Here is a 23,371-nt window from a genome sequence, read left to right as displayed (position 1 = left end):
CTAGATGACCTCCTGAGGTTCCTTCCAACCCTGATATTCTATGATTCTACTGCACTGATGATACTGTGGACTGTAGTCAAGCTGGGGTCTGTTTAAACACCTAATGCCCAGGGCTGCCTGGAGATTAATGGGGAAATGGAGAGAATTGTTATCTTGTTACTTCAGAGTTGCCACACTGGATCAGAGCCATTGGCCCACCTAGGCAGGTACCTGCAGCTCAGACAGCAGCCAGGAACCTATGTTCCCCAACCTTGCCCCCGCCAACCCCCAGACACCAATGCAACTGGGCAATGGGGCAAGTGGGAAGAGAACCTCCTGCTTAGTCTTTTCATTCAATTCACTGAAGCAGGGGCCTAGATCACCTTCTCTTTGTTTTAGCTAGCACAGCTGGAAGTGTTATTAACGACCCAGCCTTCAATAAAATCCAGCCATAGGCAGCGTCTCTCCAAGGAAGCCTACACTTGGCTGAAGCAGCGGAGAAGTCAGAGCTGACCCATATACGGCAGGTCTTGGGTTACCCACTGCTGGTGTGCGGAGAAGAGAGCTAGCACCAGACCGTGAGATGGGGCATCTGAGTCAGAGGGATACGCAGGTGCCTGGCTCTTGCTTGACAGCAGCAGCCGCCAGATGGAAAGTCAATCTGGCTTGGGTCTCCTCACTGCGCCTTGTCCTAGACAGCTATCCACACTGACACCAGCCATGTCTTCCTGGCTCCTCTGTGGTGGGACAGGAGGGCAGGTCACAGCTGCTTTCTGTTGTGGCTCCAGGGGTCTAGCATTTGCTTCCCCTTAGATCATCTTCCTCAACCAATGTCTTGCCCCATCAGACATGAGCAACTCTGCTACTGCAAAGAAAGATCCCTTTTAGAATCTCCAAGTGCCCTGGGGAGGGCTCAGCTCGGCCCTCTCGCCAGATGATGCTTGTAGGGGGCTGGGGGGGGGGTTGCCCTTTTAATTGTGACTGTGGTCTGTGCGTGATGTCAGGTACAGCTGAATTGTCTGTGTGACTCTTGGGGCTGGGGCTGCATAAATAAAGTTGTCATGATTGGACCAAGAACTAGAAGGAAGGGAATTATTCCATGCTGGCTCAAATCATCTTTCCCTGAACATCCCTAGGCTACAGCGCATGTAGGAACTTCCACCCTCTTCTCCTGACAGACGTGCAGTGGATACACTGTGAGTAGGGAGCCCCAGGCCCTGTTCTCCTTCCACAGATTCCAGGCCAAGGCTGAGCAAACGATTCACAGCAAACAATTATCTGATGCAAGTTCAAAGTTCACTTCTTACTAATATTCTGCAATAGCCCCTTAAATTGACCCTTTCCAGGGCTGCCAGCTCCTGCAGCAGGCTCACCAACTAGCAGTCCACAGGAAGCACATGCTGCATGGGTGTGAACCCAATGATGGAGGCCCCTCCTGTGAATTGCTACCATAGGAGCTGCTTGCACGACTAGACAACCTGCTATTCTACAGGATGGCAAAGCTGCCCTCTGACCCAGGGATAGAAAAAACAGATTCTCCTGTGCTAGCAGAGCAGAACCGCATCTAACGGGCTCAGGAATGTCACGCACCCTAGGAGCTTTGCTCAGTGGTTCAGAGAGCTCTCTAAAGCATGAATCCCAGTGTCATCTGCCCAGACCTAAGCAATTCTTCTCCCCCAACTGGGACAATTCACCGGCAATGTAGCCGTGGACTCCACAAAGAGGTTTCCCGGTTCAGACTACGCACCAGAAACTTTACTGTCAAGACAGGACTCTGCTTTCCTTTTCTACAGAGAAAAGCACTTTGAGAAGGGAACCCGAAAGCAGATGGCTGTAAACAATCCTCCGACAGGAGTAAGTAACTTCAGACCCTCCCCACGGCACAGGGGACACGTGACCCAAACAGGGGGACGCTGACACCATTGTCAGTGCCGAAAACGCCAGAATCCATAGAGCACTTCCCATGGCCAGTGCCTCCCAGCTGGGAAGAGAACAGCGCTCCACATAGAGGTGGGAGGAGATCAAGCCAGGTCGTTGGATACTTTCCATTCAAGAATATCATGGTTGGAAGGAACCTCAGGAGGTCATCTAGTCCAACCCCCTGCTCAAAGCAGGACCAATCCCAAATTTTTGCTCCAGATTCCTAAATGGCCCCCTCAAGGATTGAACTCACAACCCTGGGTTTAGCAGGCCAATGCTCAAACCACTGAGCTATCCCACCCCACATCATCACAGAAGGTTTTTCCATAGAGCATTTGGTGTCAGTGACTGCCTCCCTCCCCCGATGCTACGCAACAGGGCAAACTCTGTTTTCACTGCAGCCCCTCTGCTTTATCCTTCAGAAGGTGAGGAGCAAACCCACGAGTCCAGGCTGGTGCAGGGGATCCCAGAAACCCAGTTTACAGGCAGAGTTGTCTCCTTCCCTGTCCCCCATCACCCACATGCGCCAATCCATTCAAACCAGCAAACCCACCAACAGGACATAATCCCGCCGCTGCTCCTAACTCCTGCGCACGAGGCAGGCAGGGTCGGGGGCGGATAGGATCAGACTGCACTGCACAGCTGACTTGCTTCAATCCTCTCTTATTAACAGTCACAAGAGCCAATCACCAAAACCAATTAGCAATGCAAAATTCGCTCCGCTGAAGGGTCCCGAGCAGTGACAGTTGCCCTGAGACAGGCTTGCTGGGGGGCAACTGTCATCTGAGCACTGGAAACACACAAGGAATCATTCCATTTATTTTCTGATTAAAGTGCCTCACAATGCAAAAGCCAGACTCTGCTCAAGGCTCGTGTGCAGCAGCAGCTCAGCTGCCGTCAGCCACTCCCCAGTGTCCAGGTCTCCGCAGCTTCTGTTACCTCCTTCTCTAACAGGAAGAGAGAAAACACAGCTCTCCCCCTTTCATGGAGCCTTAGCTGCTAAGTGGTGAACCCAGCCTGACCCAGAATGCACCTCCTGGTGCCCCCAGCCCTACCTCTGCTGTTCAGCACTGCCTCCGATTTCCTTATTTGGGGCCTGATCCTGGCAGATACCAAGTACCCCTAGCTCGTCACCTCCCACGATCAGGTCCTTTCACATATGTCTAACCAAAATACTGACAGGAAGCAGCGTTCAGATCAGGCGCGGCGCAGGCGAGAGTGGGGAAGCACTCACGTACAGGCATAGGGATCTTGGACAGTTCTTTGCCAATGCAGTTTTTCATTATGCTCCAGAGGTTAAGGCTGTAGTTGGGTTTGTCTGGGATGCGTGTTCGTCTCCTCTTCTTCGGCAGGACGTCTTTGCACGTTGATTCATTGTAGCCAGTTTTATTTGCACTCTCGAAGACCTGGGGAAGCAGCAAAGCAGCTATCTTAGGGTCAAAGAGCCAGATCAACCAACCGTAGGGTTGTCAGGTATCCGGTTCTCGACTGGAACGCCTGGTCGAAAAAGGACCCTGGCGGCTCCGGTCAGCATTGCTGACCGGGCCATTAAAAGTCCGGTCGGCGGCGCAGCACGGCTAAGGCAGGCTCCCTGCCTGCCCTACCTCTGTGTGGCTCTCAGAAGCGGCGACATGTCCCTGCGGCACCTAGGTACAGGGTCAGCCAGGGAGGCTCCACGTGCTGCCCCTACACCAAGTGCTGGCTAGGGCAATGCACAGAGTCTCACTGGCTGCCACTGTGCCTAGGAGCCAGAGGACATGTCGCCACTTCCGGGAGCCACCTCAGGTAAGCACCGCCTGGAGCCTGCACCACACCCCAAACCCCTTCCCCCAGCCCTGAGCCCCCTCCTGCACCCCACCTCCCTCCCTGGGCCTGCACCCTGCACTCCCTCCCATGCCCCAACCCCTGGCCCCACCCCACAGCCTGCACCCCCAGCTGAAGCCCGCGCCCCAACCCCCTGCACCATCCTGGAGCCACCTCCCGCACCCTGAACCCCTCATTTCTGACCCTACACTGACACCTTCACTCCCATCTGGAGCCCTCACCCTCTGCACACCTCAACCCCCTGCCCCAGCCCAGTGAAAATGAACGAGTGGGGGGAGGGGGGAGAATGAGTGACGGGGGGATGGAATGAGAAGGGGCGGAGCCTCAGAGAAGGGGCAGGGCAGGAGTGAGACCTCGGGGGCAAGGGTGTTCGGTTTTCTGCAATCAGAACGTTGGCAACCCTAACCAACCACGGAAACCTGGCGGCTGGTGACAGTCAGCTCTTGAGGTATCACTCCTGGGATCTGGCCTCTCCCCATGAAGGGCAAGGGCAGCTCAGACCCAGAACGTCCCCCAGCAGGCGGCTCTGTTTCTTTGTCTGAGCTTGTTCTCAGAAAAGGCCTGTCGGGATGGGCAGAAATCCGCTCAACAGCAGTACAGGTGCTGCTTAGCACGTGCATGCTCTGGGCCGGCTTTCCGGGTCGCCAGGGCATTTTCTCACAAGAAGGACTCAGGAGGACCACATATAGGCTGATATGGCCTGGTAGCTGCACTCAGCCCCCTGGCGCCCCAACCCGGCCCCAGTGCAAAGCTGCTGGTGGAGGGAGAAGACTCTTTGGGGCAGAGGTGTATCACCAGAACTATGGCTGATTCTGCATGAAGTGCGGGGAGCGGATCCATCTTATTCTCCCCTCTGCTTCCACTTGCTCCCTGCTGAACGACACACTTGAAATATTGTAACTGAGACTTCAGTTCCCAACTTCCCCGTTATGGCCCATTCTAGTGCCCTGCGAGGGAATGGGATGGAGATTTTCCCCAAGTTGCCTTCGTCCCCTGGGGCCTGCCCCATGTCATTACTTTCTACCAGCACCATCTGCTCGATGCACTCACATTGTCCTCCAGGTTCCAGTCCTCAGGGTGCCCCTCGCTGACCCCGCTCAGGTTGCTGCCAGAATGCCTGCAGGGAAGACCGAGGCAGAGGGCATGGGCGCAAGCAGGCACAGAACAGAACAGGAATGGCTGCTCTGGCCATGCTGGGGCCTGATTTAACCCACAGGACATTGCAAGGGGGCTGCAATAGGTGGAGCTTAGTATACAAACATGCCGGAGGTTCTTATTTCTTTTCATTCTTGCTATGAAGCCAGCTGCTCCTGTGTGTCAGTGAGTGCACACGAAGATGGATTGCTGAAAAGGATCTTTCTAAAACTCACTTCCAAGCCCTTAAAGATCCCGATTCCCAGATCTAGGATCCATTGTGCCAAATCTCATCACCAGGCCCTCTGAAACCAAAGCCAAACTGGTTTGCAAATCACACTTGGACCCAGCTTTCCAACAGTCTGTCTCTTTAATGTAAATAGAGCTATGTGTGAGACATTTCCTGGTGCTGGCAGGTCTCTCACTAAGAGACATCACTGTGCCCTCCTCAAGCTCTGGCCCCCATTGCCATGGTTTGATTAGGTAGGAAGTGCAGTCTAGTGGTTAAAGCTCAGGTCTAGGGAGGCCAGGCAACCTAAGTTCTTGCTCCTGGCTCCATCATAGGTATGTCTGTGGCCCCCACCACCAAAGGCTCAGAGCCCTTCACAGTCTCTAATGGATTTAGCCTCACAGCCCTCCAGGCAGGGCTGGGCTTATCCCCACAGATGGATAGGAGCTGAGGCCCAGAGAAGCTAAGTGACTTTCCCAAGCTCCCACAGGGCGTCTGTAGCAGAGCAGATAATTGAGCCTGGGTTGTCAGAGTCCACTGGGCCAGCAGCAGCTCTGCTTTTGATTCACGGCGAGCACCACCCGCCAAGCCATTGGAAGGGCCAAAGCAGACTGCTGCACATCAGGCCCCCAAGTCTGTAGCTAGGCACCTAATCAAGAGGCCTGGATTTCAGTGGGCCTGAGCAATCCCTGGCCACACAAGTGTACTCAGGAACTCCCCATCCCCGCTACCTCTCAGGGATCAGGCCACTGGGAGAGGCTGCTCAGCCCAACCTTCCCTGGCTGCGGAAGCCCCTTTAAAGGGAAGCAGGGATCCGCTGACAGGAAGAGCCCCCGGGCAGGTGGATTTCTTACCAGACGGCAGTGGTGCTGTGCCCAGCTATAGTGGAGTCCCCCGGCTTGCCAGGAAGTGGTGTTAGGGGCATACAGTGGCACTCTGCTTGCATGCCCCATGACAGGGCTGCAGGTAATGGGTGAGGACACCCCCTTGTTATGTCGGGGTCCAGCGCACCCTAATTCCCACCCTCTTCGTTACCTTGGCTTGGGGGCCTGCTCTGCAAGGCTGCGGGGGTCCAGAATAGGGAGTGTTCCCTGGAAGAACTCACCGGGGCCAAAGCACTAGAATACAGGAGAAGCCATTTCCTCCCAGCCCTCCCTACAGAAGATGGAGGCCTCCCAAGGCAAGCTGGGCACTGCAGTTCCTGCCAAGCAGGCTGGGAAAGTGGGAGGAGTCTGGGCTCCTGGATAAATAGGGCCTCCTCCCTGTTTGCAAACCAGACCCCAGTGGCCATGAAAGGGGGGATAGGCTGTGCCTGGTCCCTGTGGCTCCTGAGAAGGAGGGAGAGGGCACAATGCATCTCCTGCTTGTGACCTTGCATGGGAACCAGTCCCAAAGCAGGCCTTGCTTGTCCTCAGGGATTCCCTGTTCCCCTCCGTCTCATGCACTCATTGCCACCAAGGCAGTGGGTGTGCAGTGCTGCCCAGTGAGAATGGCAGCGCCCTACACTTGCCACGCACTGGGTCCAATGACACAGGCCCAGCCTGGAGGGTGCTGCTGCTGTGTGGAGCAGCTGTTTCCTCCAGAGCCCCAGGAGCCAGGCAGCTGCTGACCTCTGTCCCCAGTGCTCTCTGGCCTGGGATCTCGGACTTCTGAAAGCTTCCCTGGGCCGTGGACTCCAGCCCAGATCCTCACAGGTAGTTAGACTCCTCCGAGCTCCCTGGAAGTTGGGAGCCTAAATGACTTGGAGGCTCTGGGCCTGTGTTATCGAGTTAGAAACTTGTCCTCACACTCGGTAAATCCCACATTCCTAATCAGGCCTCGGGGGGACAGACCAGGCCACTGGGTCCAAGATAGGGAGCCATTCACCTATGTGGCTATTTCAAATCCAGCTCATGCTGTTCCCTCCTGATCACGGCTCTTTGCCCCATGCACAGCGGGTTGGCGGGTCTCCGTCTAGTTTCTAGAGTCCACACTGCAAAAACATCATTGCCAGTGGCCCTGACTAGCCCCAGTGGAGAGGTGAGAGCCAGCCAGAGGCTGTCCCTCCAGTCCAGGAATAAGGGGCCCTGGTGGCTCTGTCTGAGGGCACTCTGCCCTGCCGGGGGAGAGGGCCCCACTCTCTAGGCCACTGGCCAGCACTGATGTTTGAAACTTCTTGCTGCCTGCCCGCACAGCTGACCCACATGAAGGGGTGTGTGAGATTAATGCAAACCAAGAGGATACTGCCTCTACATTATTAGTGAGAAGCCAGACTAAGTGCCTCCTCCCCATTCTTCCTATTCGTGCAGTGGGCCTGCACCGCACTGTGGGTAGCTTCATACCTGTGATGTTTGGGGTCTGCAGTTACTGTGATAAAAGCTGGTGCATCCTCCATGGCATCAAAATACTCTGTCTCCTCATCTTCATCACTGGCTTCCCCTTTGGCAGGCTGCACACTCCCTGCGGGCACAAAGAGAAAAACCCGGTCAGTGCCGCTTCTTCCCCCGACTGCTCAACAGAACATTAACATCTGCTCCCAGACCAGAGCCCCAGTGGATCCCCACAGACCTTCGCTCTGCAGGTGCCTGCAGACCAGGCGCTCTTCCCCCCGCCCCATTGTGCTGTCTGTCTGTCTGTCCCCTTCCCTCTCCTCTCTCACGCCCAGCGTTACGCTGGCTGAAGGGTGTTGGTGGAGATGGGTAGCTAAGTTCCCTCTAAGCTGTGTGACCGTGCAGCTGCCTATTAAGTGCCATACAGGCACTCAGGGCTGCAGCGGGGAACCTGCCACGGCTGGGGAACAGGCGCCCCTCCTCTGGCCTGGCCCTGGCCATGCCGTGGCTGGGGATCAGGCGCCCCTCTTCCGGCCCCAACCCAGCCCAGCCCTGCGGCCGCTGGGAGACAGGCGCCCTTCCCCCAGCCCGGCCCAGCCACAGCTGGGGAGAGGCACCTCTTCCCCCAGCCCAGCTGCTGAGGCGATAGAGAGCTGGGGGGGGGTCCGCTCTCCCCACTGTAGCCCCAGGGAGCCCCACTGCACGTCAAACCCCTCATCCCCAGCCCCAACCCAGAGCTGGCACTCCCAGCCAGAGCCCTCACACCCCAACCCTCGGCCCCAGCCCTGAGCCCCCTCCCACACTCTGAACCCCTCAGCCCCACCCCACCACATGAATTTTGTTATGTGTACCAATATGAAGGCCATGTGTCACACAACACCTCCCTATTGATGCACATAACAAAATTCATTCCGCACGTGGGTGCGAAAGATGAGAGGGACACTGCTGGGCAGACTTTGCTCTTGCCCAATCAGGGTACAAAACGCTTTGGTACCACGGTGATGAGTGCCTCACAGATGCCATCAATGCTTGGATTACGCTGGAAGTTTACCATGCGACCTGTGTGTCCAATCAAATATGGTTCAAATTTCAAAATAGACACGTTCAACTGGCAATCTAGTCAATCTCAAACAACGAGTTTAATGGCATTTTTGGGGCTGTCCCCAAGGCCCCTGCTATTTGCGGGGGGGGGCAAGGGGAGGGATTTATAACAACGTTTGCTTATGTTTAAAAAATGTTCTTCCCTGAGAGATCTGAACCAATAACAGGGAACATGCCTGCCCAGAGACATAGGCACTAGAACTAGGGGTGCTGCAGCACCCCCTGGCTTCAAGTGGTTTCCATCATATAAAGAGTTTGCAGTTTGGGTCAATGGCTCTCAGCCCCCTCACTATACACATTGCTCCAGCAGCCCTGCCCAGGGACTCCAAACCCTGCTGCTGTTCGTTCCCCAAGAGCTATGATCTGACCCTTCCTCCATTCAGACACCAGCACCCCATCATCCCCCACACTGACCATTAACACTCCCTCTGGGCGGGCGCTCTTATGGCACACCCTCCAGTCGATACAAGACGCAGCTACTAAGAGTCACATCCTAGGTTGACTATCTGAGCACTTCACCAGCATCAAGATTGAGCTTCTTGAGATCATTGTAACTCTGCCTCTCCCTCTGCTCTGCCACTGAAGCCAGCCTTAGATGCCATTTGGCCCCTTCTCCAACACACATCTCCATGCTGCCCTTCCTGATGCATGGAACCCCCCTCCAGGAGCTGAGCCATAAGGCTACCACCCTCTCCTCCTTCCAATCCTTCCTCAGGCCCACCTCCTTCAAGAAATCAGCCAACCAAAGATGGCTGGGCCTGGGGCATTTGGGGAGAACTGATAAAAACAACCACCTCTAATGATTTGGGACTGTGAAATTGCGGAATGACTTCCGTGGTGTCCACATGCTACAATGGCCTTTACCCAGCCTCCCTCCTCGCTTTGCTCCCACGGTGGAACACAGTCACTTGCTCCCCCTTGTTTCAGACCTTGTCAGGTCTTTGGGGGAAGGGACATTGTCTTCCCGTGTGTTTGTACGGCACCAAGCAGCGCCAATTCTACTGGGGGCCGCTGGGTGCTATTGCAATACAAATCACAGAGACCCGGCAGGCAATTTTCAGCTCAATGGTTCAATCTGACAAAGTTAGGAGCAACTGAAAAATGGAACAAAGATAGAGGCAATTGTAACTGCAGGCATCACAACCAGCTGTGTCTGCTGCCTATTGGGGCAAAATGATGACACATGAAGTGCTGCCGAATGCACCACGTAAACAGGCTCTGGGCAAATCTACACTACAGCCGCCATTACAGCGGCACAGCTACGACACTAAAGCGCAGGCACTTCCTGCATCGACAGAAGGGCTTATTCCGTTGCTGTAGCTAATCCATCTCTCCGAGAGGCAGTAGGTAGGTCAAGGGAAGAATTTGCAAAGAAGACCCAGACACTGTGCTGTCCATGCACCTTCTCCAGCCAGCAAGCTGCATTTTGCTCTCTCATCCCCCAAAGGAAATCTGCTCTCTTCTCTTTGCTTCGTCCTGGCTCACTGGGCTCCATATGGAAGGGAGGTGCTGTTACATTTTCCCTGGCAGTGCTAATCAGCACAACACACTGCGCATCTTCAGAAGCCTAAAGAGCGGGCTGGGGGTAAATGTCTATGCCGTGCGGGATTCTAGTGGGGGAATAGGACCCACAAGGGGCTGCTCCCCAGCACACCCTGCTACAAGCTGCCTCCCAGCACTGTGTGCTAGCTAATGGCCCCAGAGAGGGGCAATGTGGGTGGGGACATGGACCGGCTCCTAGCCCTGCCTCCTTCCAGCCATGATGGCTATGCTGGTTACCCAAGTGTAGCAGGGGATGTTTCTCCCAGTGTTGGGGGCAGTAAGCCTTCAAAACACATCATACTGCCATCCAGCTCTGCTAGGGTGGCACACCTCCTCTCCAGCCTCCACGCAGTGCAGCCAGAGGGACTACTGTGATCTGACCTCCTCTATCGCACAGACCAGAGACCTGCCCCATAAGATTTCCTAGGGCAGAGCTTTTAGAAAAATACCCACTCCTGATTTAAAAATTGCCAGTGATGGAGAATCACCACACCCCTGGATAAAATGTTCCAATGGTTAATCACCCTCACTCTTAAAAATGTACTTCTCATTTCCAGTCTGAATTTGTCTAGCTTCAGCTTCCAGATCTTGAAGCTTGTTAGACCTTTCTCTGCTGGGCTGAAGAGCCCGTTATCCAATATTTGTTCCCCATGCGGGTATTTATAAACTATAATGAAATCACCCCTTAACCTTCTCTCTGTTAAGCAAAACAGCTCAAGCTCCTTCAGTCTATCACTCTAAGGCAGGTCTTCTAATCCTTTAATCATTCTCATGTCTCTTCTCTGAACCGTCTCCAATTTATCAACATCCTCCTTGAATTATGCGCCCCAGAACTGAATGCAGTATATTCCAGCAGCAATGACAACAGTGCCAAATACGGAAGTGCTACGACCTCTCTACTCCAACTCAAAATCCCCCTGTTTATGCACCAAGGATTACATTAGCCCTTTTGGCCACAGCAACACTCTGGGAAATAGATTGGTGTGTCCCCCTTCAGCACCCGATGGGGCTGTACACAGCATGGGGCTTCTGCAAAGCCCAGGCTCTTCCTACCTGAGAAATAGCCCAGCTCTGCAAATGCAGCTTAGTTTGTGCCGCACTCGAGGCCTCTGCTGATATGAAACACCTGCTCCTAGACGCTTCTCACTGTCCTTTGGCAGGCTGGCATCTCCAGTTAGCAGCCAGACATCAGAAAGTCTTGGAGAAGTAGGATAATGTCTCAGACTGGCCCAGCATGGGACAGAACCATTCTTGGGCTCTATTCCTGACTCCAGAAGAAATATACTCTTGTGCTGGAGCAGGGGACCCACAGGTCAAGGCTCCTGCATTCAATGTCCTGGACAGGGAAGGAGTATGGTCTAGTGGTCAGAGCAGGGGCCTGGCAAGCTGGGCTCTTAGGTTAAATCTCTAGCTCTTGGAGGCAGCATGGTTAGAGTAGGGGACTGGGAGTCAGGATATCTGGATTCAGATCCTGGCTCTTGAAGGGATGTGATCTAGTGGTCACAGCATGGGGGAAAACAGAATCCCTGAGATCGATTCCCTGCTGTACCACTGCCTTGCTCCGTGACACTGGGCAGGTGATTTCGCCTCTTTGCCTCAGCTCCCTCCCCTCCCCCCATAGAAATGGGAACAATAAGCCATTCCCAGGGATGTCAAATGCTTTGAGCAACTTGGGCCAAAGGCCCTAGAGGAGCTGATATACTCACACTTATGCCCCATGTTCCTCGCTGGCAGGAGGCCACCTATCTGTTATATTGTATCACAAACCCATTTTGTGATGGCACTGCCCTGTGGGAACAGCCCCACAGCTACTGAGTGTCACAGTGAGAGGCTCCTTTACGCTGGAGGGCTCTGGGCACGGGTGGGGTTGAATGTTACATGTTTATCTGAGCGTATCCATTCCCCTGACCCCAACGTGGTACAAGGGAACTGCCCCAGCCCGGCATTAGACACTGCCAAGGAACGAGCTGCTACTGGTCAGTTAAGGCTCCGTTTGTGGGTTACAATGAAACCAAACCCTGCTGCTGCTGGTGCAGCCAGAAGGGTGTCTGGGGAAGACAATTTGGCACCAGCATCAACTGCAATTGGGTTTTATTTTCCAGCAACGATTGCAACCAGCAAACGAAACCCAGATGAGACCCCAGCCATGGGACGTGGGCAAAGGGCTCCAGTGCTCTCATGCTCAGTAGAGACAACGGTGGGAAGAATGGGATTCCCCTGGGGAGACCAGCTCCTAGGGAGGCAGCTCTATTACTGCCTCGTCACAGGACACACCTTTCCTGGACCCCTCAACAAGCTTTTACCTGAGAAAAAATCCATGGGCACGATGGGCTGCCCTGTCCATCCTTCCCGTCTCTGCTGGTGCCCTACCAGCGGCTGACTGGGAACGAGTGAGAGGGCAGTCCCCCATCCCTCCTGCCCCATCGCCCTCCCCACCCCCATATTGCTGGGCTCTCTCGGTTGCTCCCCGCAGCCATTGTGACATCCCAGCAGCAGAGCTCACATTGTGACATCCCAGCAGAGCTCTTGGGCTGTCGGGCAGGACCCAGGCTGTTGGCATCCCAGCCATCTGGGCCCCTGGGGAAGGAGGCCGCTCACCCTTGGAAGTGCTGCTGACTGCTGTGGCACTCGAGGACAGGCCGGGGGCTCCCCGGCAGGCCCGTTCCAAGCTGTTGTGCTGTTTGGCTAACTGCTCAATGGTCTCCTCCAGGCAGATCCTCTGCTCCCGCTCATACTGTAGTGCCCGCTGCCATTTCCGACTGTGGCTCTCGGCTAACTCCAGGAAGTCGCGGCAAGCCTGGGGGAAGCAAGAAACACACAGGTCAGGCTCCCTCGGGGACAGGCCCCAGTCGCGAGCAAATAGCACTGCCCATTGCAGCTCAGCGTCTCTGTCACAGGAGCCAAGATAAGGGGCTTTTCATTCTGGAACTCTGTGCTCCTCCCACATCTTGGGGAGCCCTTCACCAGGAGCAGCACTCCAGCATTTCCCCTTCAGATCTTCAGCCCCCCCAGCCTTGCCCTCCCTGTGCAATCGGGGCTGGGAACAGAGCTGGGGGACTTTTCGGTTTGCTGTCAGTTCCAAAAAATGAAAATAAAACATTTGGTTTGAGTCAAACTGAATTTGAAAAATTTCTGCAAATCAAAACAGTCTGTCTGGGGTCAAACAAAGCATGTTGTTCAACTGGAAATACAGCATTTTCCAAGGGCTAGATTCATAAAATGGCCAAAGGTGCGGTTCCCCTTTTAGCCCACTGGCTGGCATGCTCACTTAGGACAATTCTAGCTGGAGAGCCTGCAGGTCAGGGATTTGAACCCAGGTCTCCACCATCCCTGACCTGAACCATTAGCCTGGGGTTGGGCCTCTCTCTCTTTCCTGTCCCACTTAGTATAAAGTACTTGAACAGTCACTGGGCCAGAGGATAAAATGGGGAGACAATGACACTGCAGCTTGGAGGTTAGGCTCTTCACCAGAGGGTAACAGCATCGAGATAAAGTCTCTGCACCATTGAATATTTAATTTATACAAAATGGAAGAGCTTCAGCAGGCGACCCTGAGGGCACCCCACCCCAGAACAGCTAAAAGCCTGGTGGGGAGCGCATGTCCCTGGCAGAGGAGAAGGTTCAAATCCTGCTCCTCAGTGAGGATTCATACTTGGGTTTCCCACATCCCAGGGGATTGCCCTGACCACACAGCTAAAAGCTAGCTTTGAGCTAGAGATGATTACTATCAGGTAAAAAGAAAAGGAGTACTTGTGGCACCTTAGAGACTAACAAATTTCATGAAGTTGATAGATTTCCACTCTATACGGCTAAATTCAGTGCCTTGCATAATGACAGGTTTCAGAGTAGTAGCCGTGTTAGTCTGTATTCGCAAAAAGAAAAGGAGTACTTAGAGACTAGTCTCTAAGGTGCCACAAGTACTCCTTTTCTTTTTGCGAATACAGACTAACACGGCTACTACTCTGAATACTATCAGGTAGGGGCACATATGGTTGAAAAAGACCCTACTCAAAGAGTGGGTATCGGTGCTTCCCTGTCAAACGGGCAGGGCGTATCTAGCAGGGTGGCACAGGGGTCAGGCCTGGGTCTAATACTATTCAATATTGTTGTTTGACTTGGATAATGGAGTGGAGAGCAACCTTATAACATTTGGAGATGACATCAGACTAGGAGGGGTTGCCAGCACTTTGGAGGACAGGATTAGAATTCAATTGACCTTGACAAATTGGAGAATTGGTCTGAAATCAACAAGAGGAAATTCAATAAAGACAAGTGCAAAGTGCTTCACTCAGCAAGGAAAACTCATATGCATGACAACAAAAAGGGGAATAACTGGCTAGGTGGCAGTACTGCTGAAAAGGATCTGGGGGGTTAGAGTGGATCACAAATTCAATATGAGTTAACAATGTGATGCAGTTGCAAAAATGACTAATATAATTCTGGGCTGCATTAACAGGAGTGTTGTATGTAAGACATAGGAGGTAATTGTCTTGCTCTATTCAGCACTGGTGAGGCCTCAGCTAGATATTGTGTCCAATTCTAGAAACCACACTTTAGGAAAGATCTGGACAAATTAGAGAGTCTAGATGAGAGCAACAAAAACGATAAAAGGTTTAGAAAACCTGACCTACAAGGAAAGGTTAACACTGGGCAAATTTACTCTTGAGAAGAGAAGACTGAGGGAGAACTGATAACAGCCTTCAGATATGGTAAGGGTTATTCTAAAGAAGACAGTGATCAGTTTTTCTCCATGTCCACCGAACATAGCACAAGAAGTAATGGGCTTAATCTGCAGCATGAGAGATTTAGGTTAGATATTAGGAAAATCTTTCTAATGATAAGGGTATAGAATCATAGAAGATTAGGATTGGAAGGGACCTCAGGAGGTAATCTTGTCCAACCCCCTGCTCAAAGCAGGACCAATCCCCAACTACATCAACCCAGCCAGGGCTTTGTCAAGTCTGACCTTAAAAATCTCTAAGGAAGGAGATTCCATTACCTCCCTAGGTAACCCATTCCAGGGCTTCACCACCCTCCTTGTGAAAAAGTTTTTCCTAATATCCAACCTAGACCTCCCACACTGCAACTTGAGACCATTGCTTCTTGTTCTGTCATCTGCTACCACTGAGAACAGCTGAGCTCCATCCTCTTTGGAACCCCCCTTCAGGTAGTTGAAGACTGCTGTCAAATCCCCCCCTCACTCTTCTCTTCTGCAGACTAAATAAACCCAGTTCCCTCAGCCTCATTCCTTAAGCTCTGGAATGGGCTTCTAAGGAATGGTGTGGAATCCCTATCATTGGAGGTTTTTGAGGACAGGTTGGACAAACTCCTGTCAGGGATGGTGTAGGTTGACCTGGTCTGGCCTGAGGAAGGGGGTTGCACTTGCTGACTTTTCAAGGTCCCGTCCAGTCTGACATTTCTATGATTCTAAGTTATAAGGGGGCATCACCATCCCACCTGCTCTGTAGCCAAAACAATCTGGCAAATTCATGTCACCCAAAGCTACATTTTTTGGCAGATAACCTATTTGTCCAAAAATTTTGCCCAGCTAGGCAAGTACAGTACAGGTCACACAGCCATGGTGTGAGAAACTGTCTTGGAATCTGTAGTCATGGCTCATTGCCCTGAGCATCCAAACACAGATATACTGAGCACTAAGAGGCTTCAGGCCTCCTTGGGTTGGGGGAAGTGAGGGAGTTTTACCACTAGGTAGTGCCAACTGCACTGCAAGTTTCACATGTATTCAGTTCTGCTGATGCAGCTCAGTTTTCACTTGCAGGTCCCTTGTCATTTCAGTTATGGGATGCCGCCCCCCACCCCAGCTCTGCCACTACTCTTCAACCCTGACCTGCCACCTCCCCATTCCCCTGGACATTTCAGTCCTGGCACCCCTGGTCAATATTTGCACAGCATTTTAAAAACGTGCAGTGCTAGAAACAGTGTAACCTTGTTTGACAAAAGTTCCTCCTTTCCCTTGGTGGGTCCTGCACTTATTGGCGGATTTGCTCACAAATCACAGCGAGCTGGCTACACGAGCTACAGCCGGTCCGTTTCCAGACCGCGCCAAGGAAACATCTATACACGCTCGTGCCCCACACCCTTCACGTCCTCACCCTCGCGTCCCGCCCTGACACAAAGTGGTGGGATCTCCTGCCACCCCTAGAGGGTGAGGAGCCCCGCTGGGCCGGCCTCTATTCCACCTTGGTCCCGAGGCCCGCCGGGGATATCAGTTGGCGGCTCCTTCATGGGGCCGTGAGCACGGGCGTGTACTTGGCGCAGTTCACCCCAATCCCGGACACCTGCCCCTTTTGCAGTGTGAGGGAAACCCTGGCGCACGTCTACCTAGAGTGCGCCAGGCTGCAGACCTTATTCCGGCTCCTCACGAATATTTTGTTAAGATTTTGGTTGCACTTTTCCCCTTACCTCCTTATCTACGCACTCCCTGTCCGTAGCCCCACTAAGTCACGGGATCTCCTGGCCCTGGCTAAAACCAGGAGGTTAGCCGATAAGAGTCTCCTGTGACTATGGGGCCTATTTCCGATCCTCCATCCGTTCACGCCTCCGGGCAGAGTTCCTCTGGGCGGCGTCCACTGACTCCCTTGACACCTTCGAGGAGCAGTGGGCGCTGTCCGGGGTTCTCTGCTCGGTGTCCCCATCCGGTTCCCTTCGTTTGACCCTTTTACCGCACTTCTGGCCCTGTTGTTCATTAGTTGTCCCCCGTAATTACTTGGCTTTCCAGGTCCTGTGGACCCCCCTCTTAGGCTGGGGTGGGATCCTTTGCCCGCCCACTTCCTGGATCCCAATAAGACCAGACTCCTGTACCCCACTGATCTGGGTCTGTCACACTTGATTATCCAAACCAAGATCACATACCATAGCTTTTAATTACTCAGTAAATTCCTAGGGTTCTAAAATCCCTTCGCTCTCACAACTGATGCCATGTCCTCCCGGGGGGGCTGTTCTGGATTATTATTCCAGTTCAGCAGCCCTGCTGCTCTGCCAATACAAGGATTAGTCTGAACTGGAACCCCTATTTTTGGTCGTGTTCCCCAGTTCTGTCAATGCACCTCAGTCACAGCCCCCCTGCTATTCCAGTCCTGGGCTCGCCCCCTGCTACCATAGTCCAGGCCTATTCCATCCAAACAGTGCACAGGTTTTGTGATGGGGACGAATATTGCTTGGGAACGAGGATGAGAACAAAAGAAGAGCCAACGGAAGAGACAGGCACTGCATTTCTCGCTGACTAATAAGGAAGAAGGACAGCCCTCTCCCTCCATCTTTGCTGAAGCAGAGTCCAGCCAGAACTACAATCTCCTGGCTGCTAATTAGACACAATATGGTTTGAAAGTGTAACATTTCTTCCCCTGGGGTAGAGAGAGGACAGGTTATGCTGACAGGCAAGCAGCTACTTAGTCTCCCACATGGAGCGGTCTGCAAAACCTCTAAGGCTATGGCTACACTGCAGCCTAATTCAACATAAGTTTTGTCGCTCAGGTGTGTGAATCAGCTACTCCCCTGAGTGACGTAACTTATGCCGACTTAAGCGCCGGTGTGGACAGCGCTATGTTGGCGGGAAGCTACCACCACTCCAGGAGAATGGAGTAATTAAGCTGACGAGAGTGCTCTCTCCCATTGGCTTAGAACAGCTACACAGAGAGCTTTCAGCAGTGCAGCCACATCAGTGCGGCTGTGCTGCTATAAGCTCTCCTGCATAGCCAGAGCCTCGGCGCACTCGGAGCCTGTCTACACTAGCCCTTGAAAGCGCTCTGACTTGCTTCTGTAAGTGTAGCCAAGCCCTGAATCTCCAAGGTGAGGAGTGTGGCCTACAGCGACGGAAGGTAGCAGGTTAACAGAAGCCTCCAGGATTGTCAGTTTGACTCTTTCACCAGCATCAGAGTCACAAGGTGGGTGAGGTAATATCAAGAGAAGCAGGTCCGATAAACGATATTACCTCGCCCACCTTGTCTATCCTGGGCCCAGCATGGCTACAGCAGACTGCATCCAGCATCAGAGTCACACAGACAGAGTCAAGGAATGGCCAATATATCCCTACAACTCCCCAGAGGCTGCAACGGGCGAGCTAGCTTTGTTTCCTTTACAACTTTACAAGAATGTGCTGGAATCTTAGTCCTATGCAGACAACGGGATGATTTCCAAATTCAGGTGACCCACTCTGGCAGGGGGACACTACCAATAAAAAATAAAGCACACTTTTCTCTGAAAATGTGTTAGCTTTTGTAAAAGTAACAGCTAAGATCACCACAAATGAAAGAGTAGGGAACACGCAGCTCTCTCTTTTCAGCTTGTTTACATGTGCATTTGACAGTACTTTGCGCCTAGTCCGATTCACTAATAGCCTTGGGACAGAAGTTAAACCTGCCTGTGTGTGCCAGATTGTGGTCTGAGTCAATTCCCCGTTATTGTGGAGTCTCACACAGCTGTGCAGAAGAGAAAAGTGATCTAAAAACCAGGGAAATGTTATTGTAAGTGCCCAAAAATTGGTAGGGGGACTCAAGGTCATGCTAGCACTTGCAACAACCTTTAATTCATCTTTGAGAGTGCCGAGATGTCTAGTTGGCAGTGAGAGATACCATTAAGCTACTCGCAAAAAGAAAAGGAGGACTTGTAGCACCTTAGAGACTAACAAATTTATTTGAGCATAAGCTTTCATGAGCTACAGCTCACTTCATCAGATGCATGCAATGGCCACTGAATGCATCTGATGCATCCGATGAAGTGAGCTCTAGCTCACGAAAGCTTATGCTCAAATAAATTTGTTAGTCTCTAAGGTGCCACAAGTACTCCTTTTCTTTTTGTGAATACAAACTAACATGGCTGCTACTCTGAAACCTGTCATTAAGCTACTGTAGCACAAAAGGGGGGAAAGGGACACTATCAAGATGAAAATCATTCTGAAAAACCCACAGGTGTGTAAGTAATAACAATTCCGATGATTAAAAGGGAAAGAATTTTAGACATCTAATACACTTGTCATCATTAATGGGGCTCATTTATTTTTTGAGCTTCAGTCTACTTGGATTTCACATGCACTTCACCCAGTTTTTTGCACTTCACTTATATGAACCAAGACCAGTCAGTTTCATTTAAATTTCTAGTTAGCTCCACTTTCTTGTTCTCATGTTCTAGCCCCATGCTGCTGGGTCTGGGTTTCCCAATGGAACCCTGATTCCGTAAGAGATTTTTTAAAAAGAACCATTTCCATTAGTTAGATTTTTCCAAACCATTTGTCTACAACATAAGCAAATTTTGGGCCTAAACCACATTGACAGAGCCCCTTAAAAACCCCCGGAGGAAGACAAACCATGGAAATACTGGAAAGTTGAAGACTATCTTGTGAGTTATGTGATGAAATGTGCAATGAAGGAAATAACCCTCACACGTTAAAGGCACATTACACACAGTTGCTAGAGTGTGTGAGAGAGAGCATGGATGTGTGTGTGTGCACATGTGTGCATACCTCTGTCTGTTCATGTGTGTTATGAAGTCGATGGGTGTACTAGGGACTTGGCTATTGTTGATTTTACATGGAAGGCGCCCAGATACTATGGTGAAGGAAGATTATGCTCAAATAAATTTGTTAGTCTCTAAGGTGCCACAAGTACTCCTTTTCTTTTTGCGAATACAGACTAACACGGCTGCTACTCTGAAACCTATCTTTGATTGCTGGCTGGTATCTGTAAGCAGCCCTGTGGGATGAAGTACTATCCACGGAATGAAGTACTATTCAGCATAGATAAGGGTCCCTAATGAGATATAGCCGCAGGCAGTTTTGTTAGCTAGCAATAAAAATTCCCTGGAAAAAAGCTTGCAAGCAAGAGCAGCAGCTCTGAACAGGTGGAGCTTGTCCTGCAGTCAGCACTTCTCTGCCTCCATAGTCTTTCTAATTCATGAGCTGCAGTACGACTCTGGGAAGCAACCCAGAAGCACTGTGGAGAAGGTTACAAAGGGATATTTCCGGGGCACAGTTCAATAGCTCTTTGCCCATTAACAGCACATTAAAAGGACATTCAGGCTAGGACGCTCAGGCAATCCCCTCTGCAGAGAGAATGACAGAGGCCTTAACGCTTCCCCTGCCGCCAGAGCCATGGGTCTAGCTCTGGGGCAGCGGTGGGGGAGGGAGGGAGTGTCATGCATTTCTTAGGGCTTGTCTTCCCATACAGCGCTACAAGCAGCACTGGTGCAGCTGTGCTGAGGTAGCACTTTACTATGCGAATGGGAGAGTGTCTCCCGTCAGCTTTGTTAATGCACCTCCCTGCAGTTAAGGCACCTCCCTACGTCACAGGAGAAGCTCTCCCATCAACACAGTGCTGTCTACACAGGGGATAGGCCAGTATAACTACATCGCTTGGGCTGTGGACGCTTCACATCCCTGACCGAGGCAGCTATCGCACCACAACTCTGTAGTGTGCACCTGCCCTGAGAGCTCAGTATCCCTATGTTTATGGGGGGCTGACTGTGTCCATGGGGCAGTTGGAGCGACAGAGCCTGGCCCAGGAAGGGGAGTGGTACTGCATGGGGGCACAATGCGTCAGCCAGTAAGCGGCACAGGAGACTGGTGGTGACCGAGCAGCTGGCATAGCAAAGGGAGCAGAATGCAACGGCCACATGGCATATTTTCTACTTCATTAAAAATCCCAACGTGACCTGCCTGAGACAGGCTGCAGAGAGTGTTGTGGCCAAGTTCTGAATTAAAGAGGTGTAAACAGGAGTCAAAGGAGTTACCCCAGCATGACATCAGTGTAATGTAATGGAGAATCAGGCCCATATACTTCTTAAACACGGGGATTTCTCATTTGCAAAATGACATCAGTGCCAGAGACACTCGCCTGAGACAATGAGCTGGGTTCCTAACTGGGAGATGTTTCTGCTTGCCCACTGTCCCCACTCCTGTCTATTTCTGAATTTATCGAGAACGGCGCCTTTTAATGGGTCCAATCCTACCCCCTGGAAGTCCATTGAGTGTTTCAGTGGTAGCAGGTCCAAGTATTGAACTGCACCACTGAGCCAACAGAGTGTTAATGCAGCATGCAGATTCAAGGATTCCCTCGGAGACAGTCTGCTTATCACCTGGTCTGGCAAAGGAGCAAACAGGAGATTGAGGCAGCCCTGGGGTGACCCCTCCTTGTGGCACGGGATAATGCCCATCAAGAGGGGCAGGGGGCATTGCATAAGAGAGAGAGCCCTAAACACGATGATACAAATGTCAACAGGAGCTAAAATCCTTGGAGAAAGTTGCTGTTCTGAGTTACGCTCATTGGCTCTGGTGCCCTGTGGGTCACCGACCAGCCGAGGCTCACAAGAGCCTCAACGTGTGCGCCCTATGCCAGGGGCTGCCGGGGAGTTGGTGTGGGGATGGACATGCTGGGGGAATCTCCCGCTGTGGGTTACAGCTTATTTACATCCCCCTTTGCATTCCCTGAACATCAAAGCTGACTGCCAGGATCTGGACCAGACAGCGGAAAGGCCAGATTCTGAGCTCATACTGGTTTTACTCTGGACAGACAGAGGTGTAACTGAGAGCAGCATCTGACTGAAGTGAGTCTGAGCTGGAGTAGCTGCCAGGCTGAGGGGCCAGACGCAGGTGGAAGTGGCCCCAGTCCAGACCTGCCTCATGTCTTATGGGTCAAAGCCAAAGGCATGCTGGGCTGGTGGTACATGCACCTCCCTCCAACCCTCAACATCCGTGTGAGACCAACTGCCACTCAGACTCTGACCCACGTACTGAGATGTACCTTAACTCCCTTCCTATCACCCCTGCATTCATCCCAGCACCCGGGGAATACACAGTCCTTGGGTTTTTGCTAGAGAATCCCTCTTCATGCGGGGCTTTGGTGGTCCACTGGCATCTACAATGCAGGATCAGAGCAGGGGTCACCCTTGGTTAGTCTGCTCACGCATCAGAGTGAATTGAACGGGTCTGGCCCACACTAGCCATGGGAACCGTCACACCCAGTCCACGAATGCTGCCACCCACAGTGGAATGGAGAGACATCAGCAGTATGTCTTGGCAAAGGGACATTTCTGTAGCACCAGCCACAAGGTGTAGCTGCCCTTCTGCTCGTAACTGAACTAGATCCATGGCCAGCTCCAAACATCCAGGACGCCATGGCTTGGCTTCTACTTATTCTAGCACCAAGAGCTCTTGGAGAGCCAGGAGGATGAAATCCTTCCAGGTCAGAGCGGGACAGCAGTGATGTTCTGCAGTTACTACTCCAGCCTCAGGGCTGGACTAGCTTCTGTGGGGATGGGGAGAATGGCTGGTAGATCTACCCCTTTCAGAGGCGCCGACATTGGGATTTCCCCAGGGTCCGCCCCAGGCTCCAGCCTTACTCCACCCCTTCCCCCAATCTCCCACCCCCTGCCTCTTCCTGCCCCCACTCCTCCCCACAGAGCCTCCTGCACACCTCTGAACAGCTGATCCGCAGGGCTGCAGGTGAGTGCAGAGTACCTATAATTTTTTCCCCATGGGTGCTCCAGCCCTGGAGAACCCATGGAGTCAGCACCAATGGCCTCTCCCCCACTCCACCTGCACATACACCCCCCCCACCCCGACACATGGCTGTATGAAGGGAGCCTTTGGGGAGCTGGGTTCCATGGTGTTCATGGGGGCAGACTCCCTGGATCCTGTTCTCCTCCCCTGGGCAATGAAATTGTACCCAGTGCTCTGCATCTGCCCTCGCAGACCCTACACAGGAGGGGGCAGGATTTGTCCCCAAATTATCCCATACTCCTAGCTGGAAAAGACCAATTCACTCCCCACATCCATCACCTCCCCCCACCCCAGGACTGGTCCCTCCAATCTACTGGCTAGCATTCTGTACAGCCTGGCTGCAAGTGCCCCAGTGACAGTGCTCCCCCATGTCCATGGGCGGTGAATCCAGAGTCTAACTGTGGAGGGCTCGCCCCACCTCACACCTGCCCTTCCCCCCCAGTGAGAGGGTAACAATGATTCTAATACCAGCACTGTAACTCGCAGAGCTGCAGGGACAGCTGCCTGGCACATGCCCCTGAGACACAGGGGCAGCAGAACAGCAGAGTGAAGAACCCAGATGCACAGACACGGGTCACTGAAAGTTCCTCTGTCCCTAAGAGAAGGAGAAAGAGAAGAAACTTGAACAGCAAGTTTTAGAGAGTTCCACAATGTGCCACGTCCGGGCACCCTTTACAGACAGTCACTCCACCCTGGCTTGACCCCAGAGGCAGAGCATAACAGCCTTCCCTCGCCTGCTCCATTAGACACATCTGCCAAACCAGGGGAGCCATCCACAGGGCAGGCAGCAGACATGGGTGGATGCTGCATCTCCAAGGCTTT

At 52.5% G+C, this 23,371-nt stretch overlaps 1 protein-coding gene across 8 annotated transcripts in view; it reads right to left on the bottom strand.

Moving 5' to 3' along the window:
• The window catches only part of OSBP2 (oxysterol binding protein 2), a 345,452-nt gene that overhangs the window by 55,362 nt on the left and 266,719 nt on the right, over nt 1-23,371 (bottom strand). For all 8 annotated transcript variants that reach the window (XM_043497816.1, XM_043497820.1, XM_038373548.2 and 5 more), the window contains 4 exons: nt 12,637-12,835; nt 7,408-7,525; nt 4,774-4,840; nt 3,138-3,305 (listed from right to left, as the gene is read on the bottom strand). In XM_043497816.1, coding sequence (XP_043353751.1) covers nt 3,138-3,305; nt 4,774-4,840; nt 7,408-7,525; nt 12,637-12,835 — 552 coding nt within the window. The remainder of the gene's footprint in view (nt 1-3,137; nt 3,306-4,773; nt 4,841-7,407; nt 7,526-12,636; nt 12,836-23,371) is intronic.

The sequence above is a fragment of the Dermochelys coriacea genome, chromosome 15 (assembly GCF_009764565.3).
Source record: "Dermochelys coriacea isolate rDerCor1 chromosome 15, rDerCor1.pri.v4, whole genome shotgun sequence".
Taxonomy (NCBI): domain Eukaryota; kingdom Metazoa; phylum Chordata; order Testudines; family Dermochelyidae; genus Dermochelys; species Dermochelys coriacea.
The sequence above is the reverse complement of the archived record's forward strand: the minus strand, read 5'-3'. Positions and strand labels throughout refer to the sequence as shown.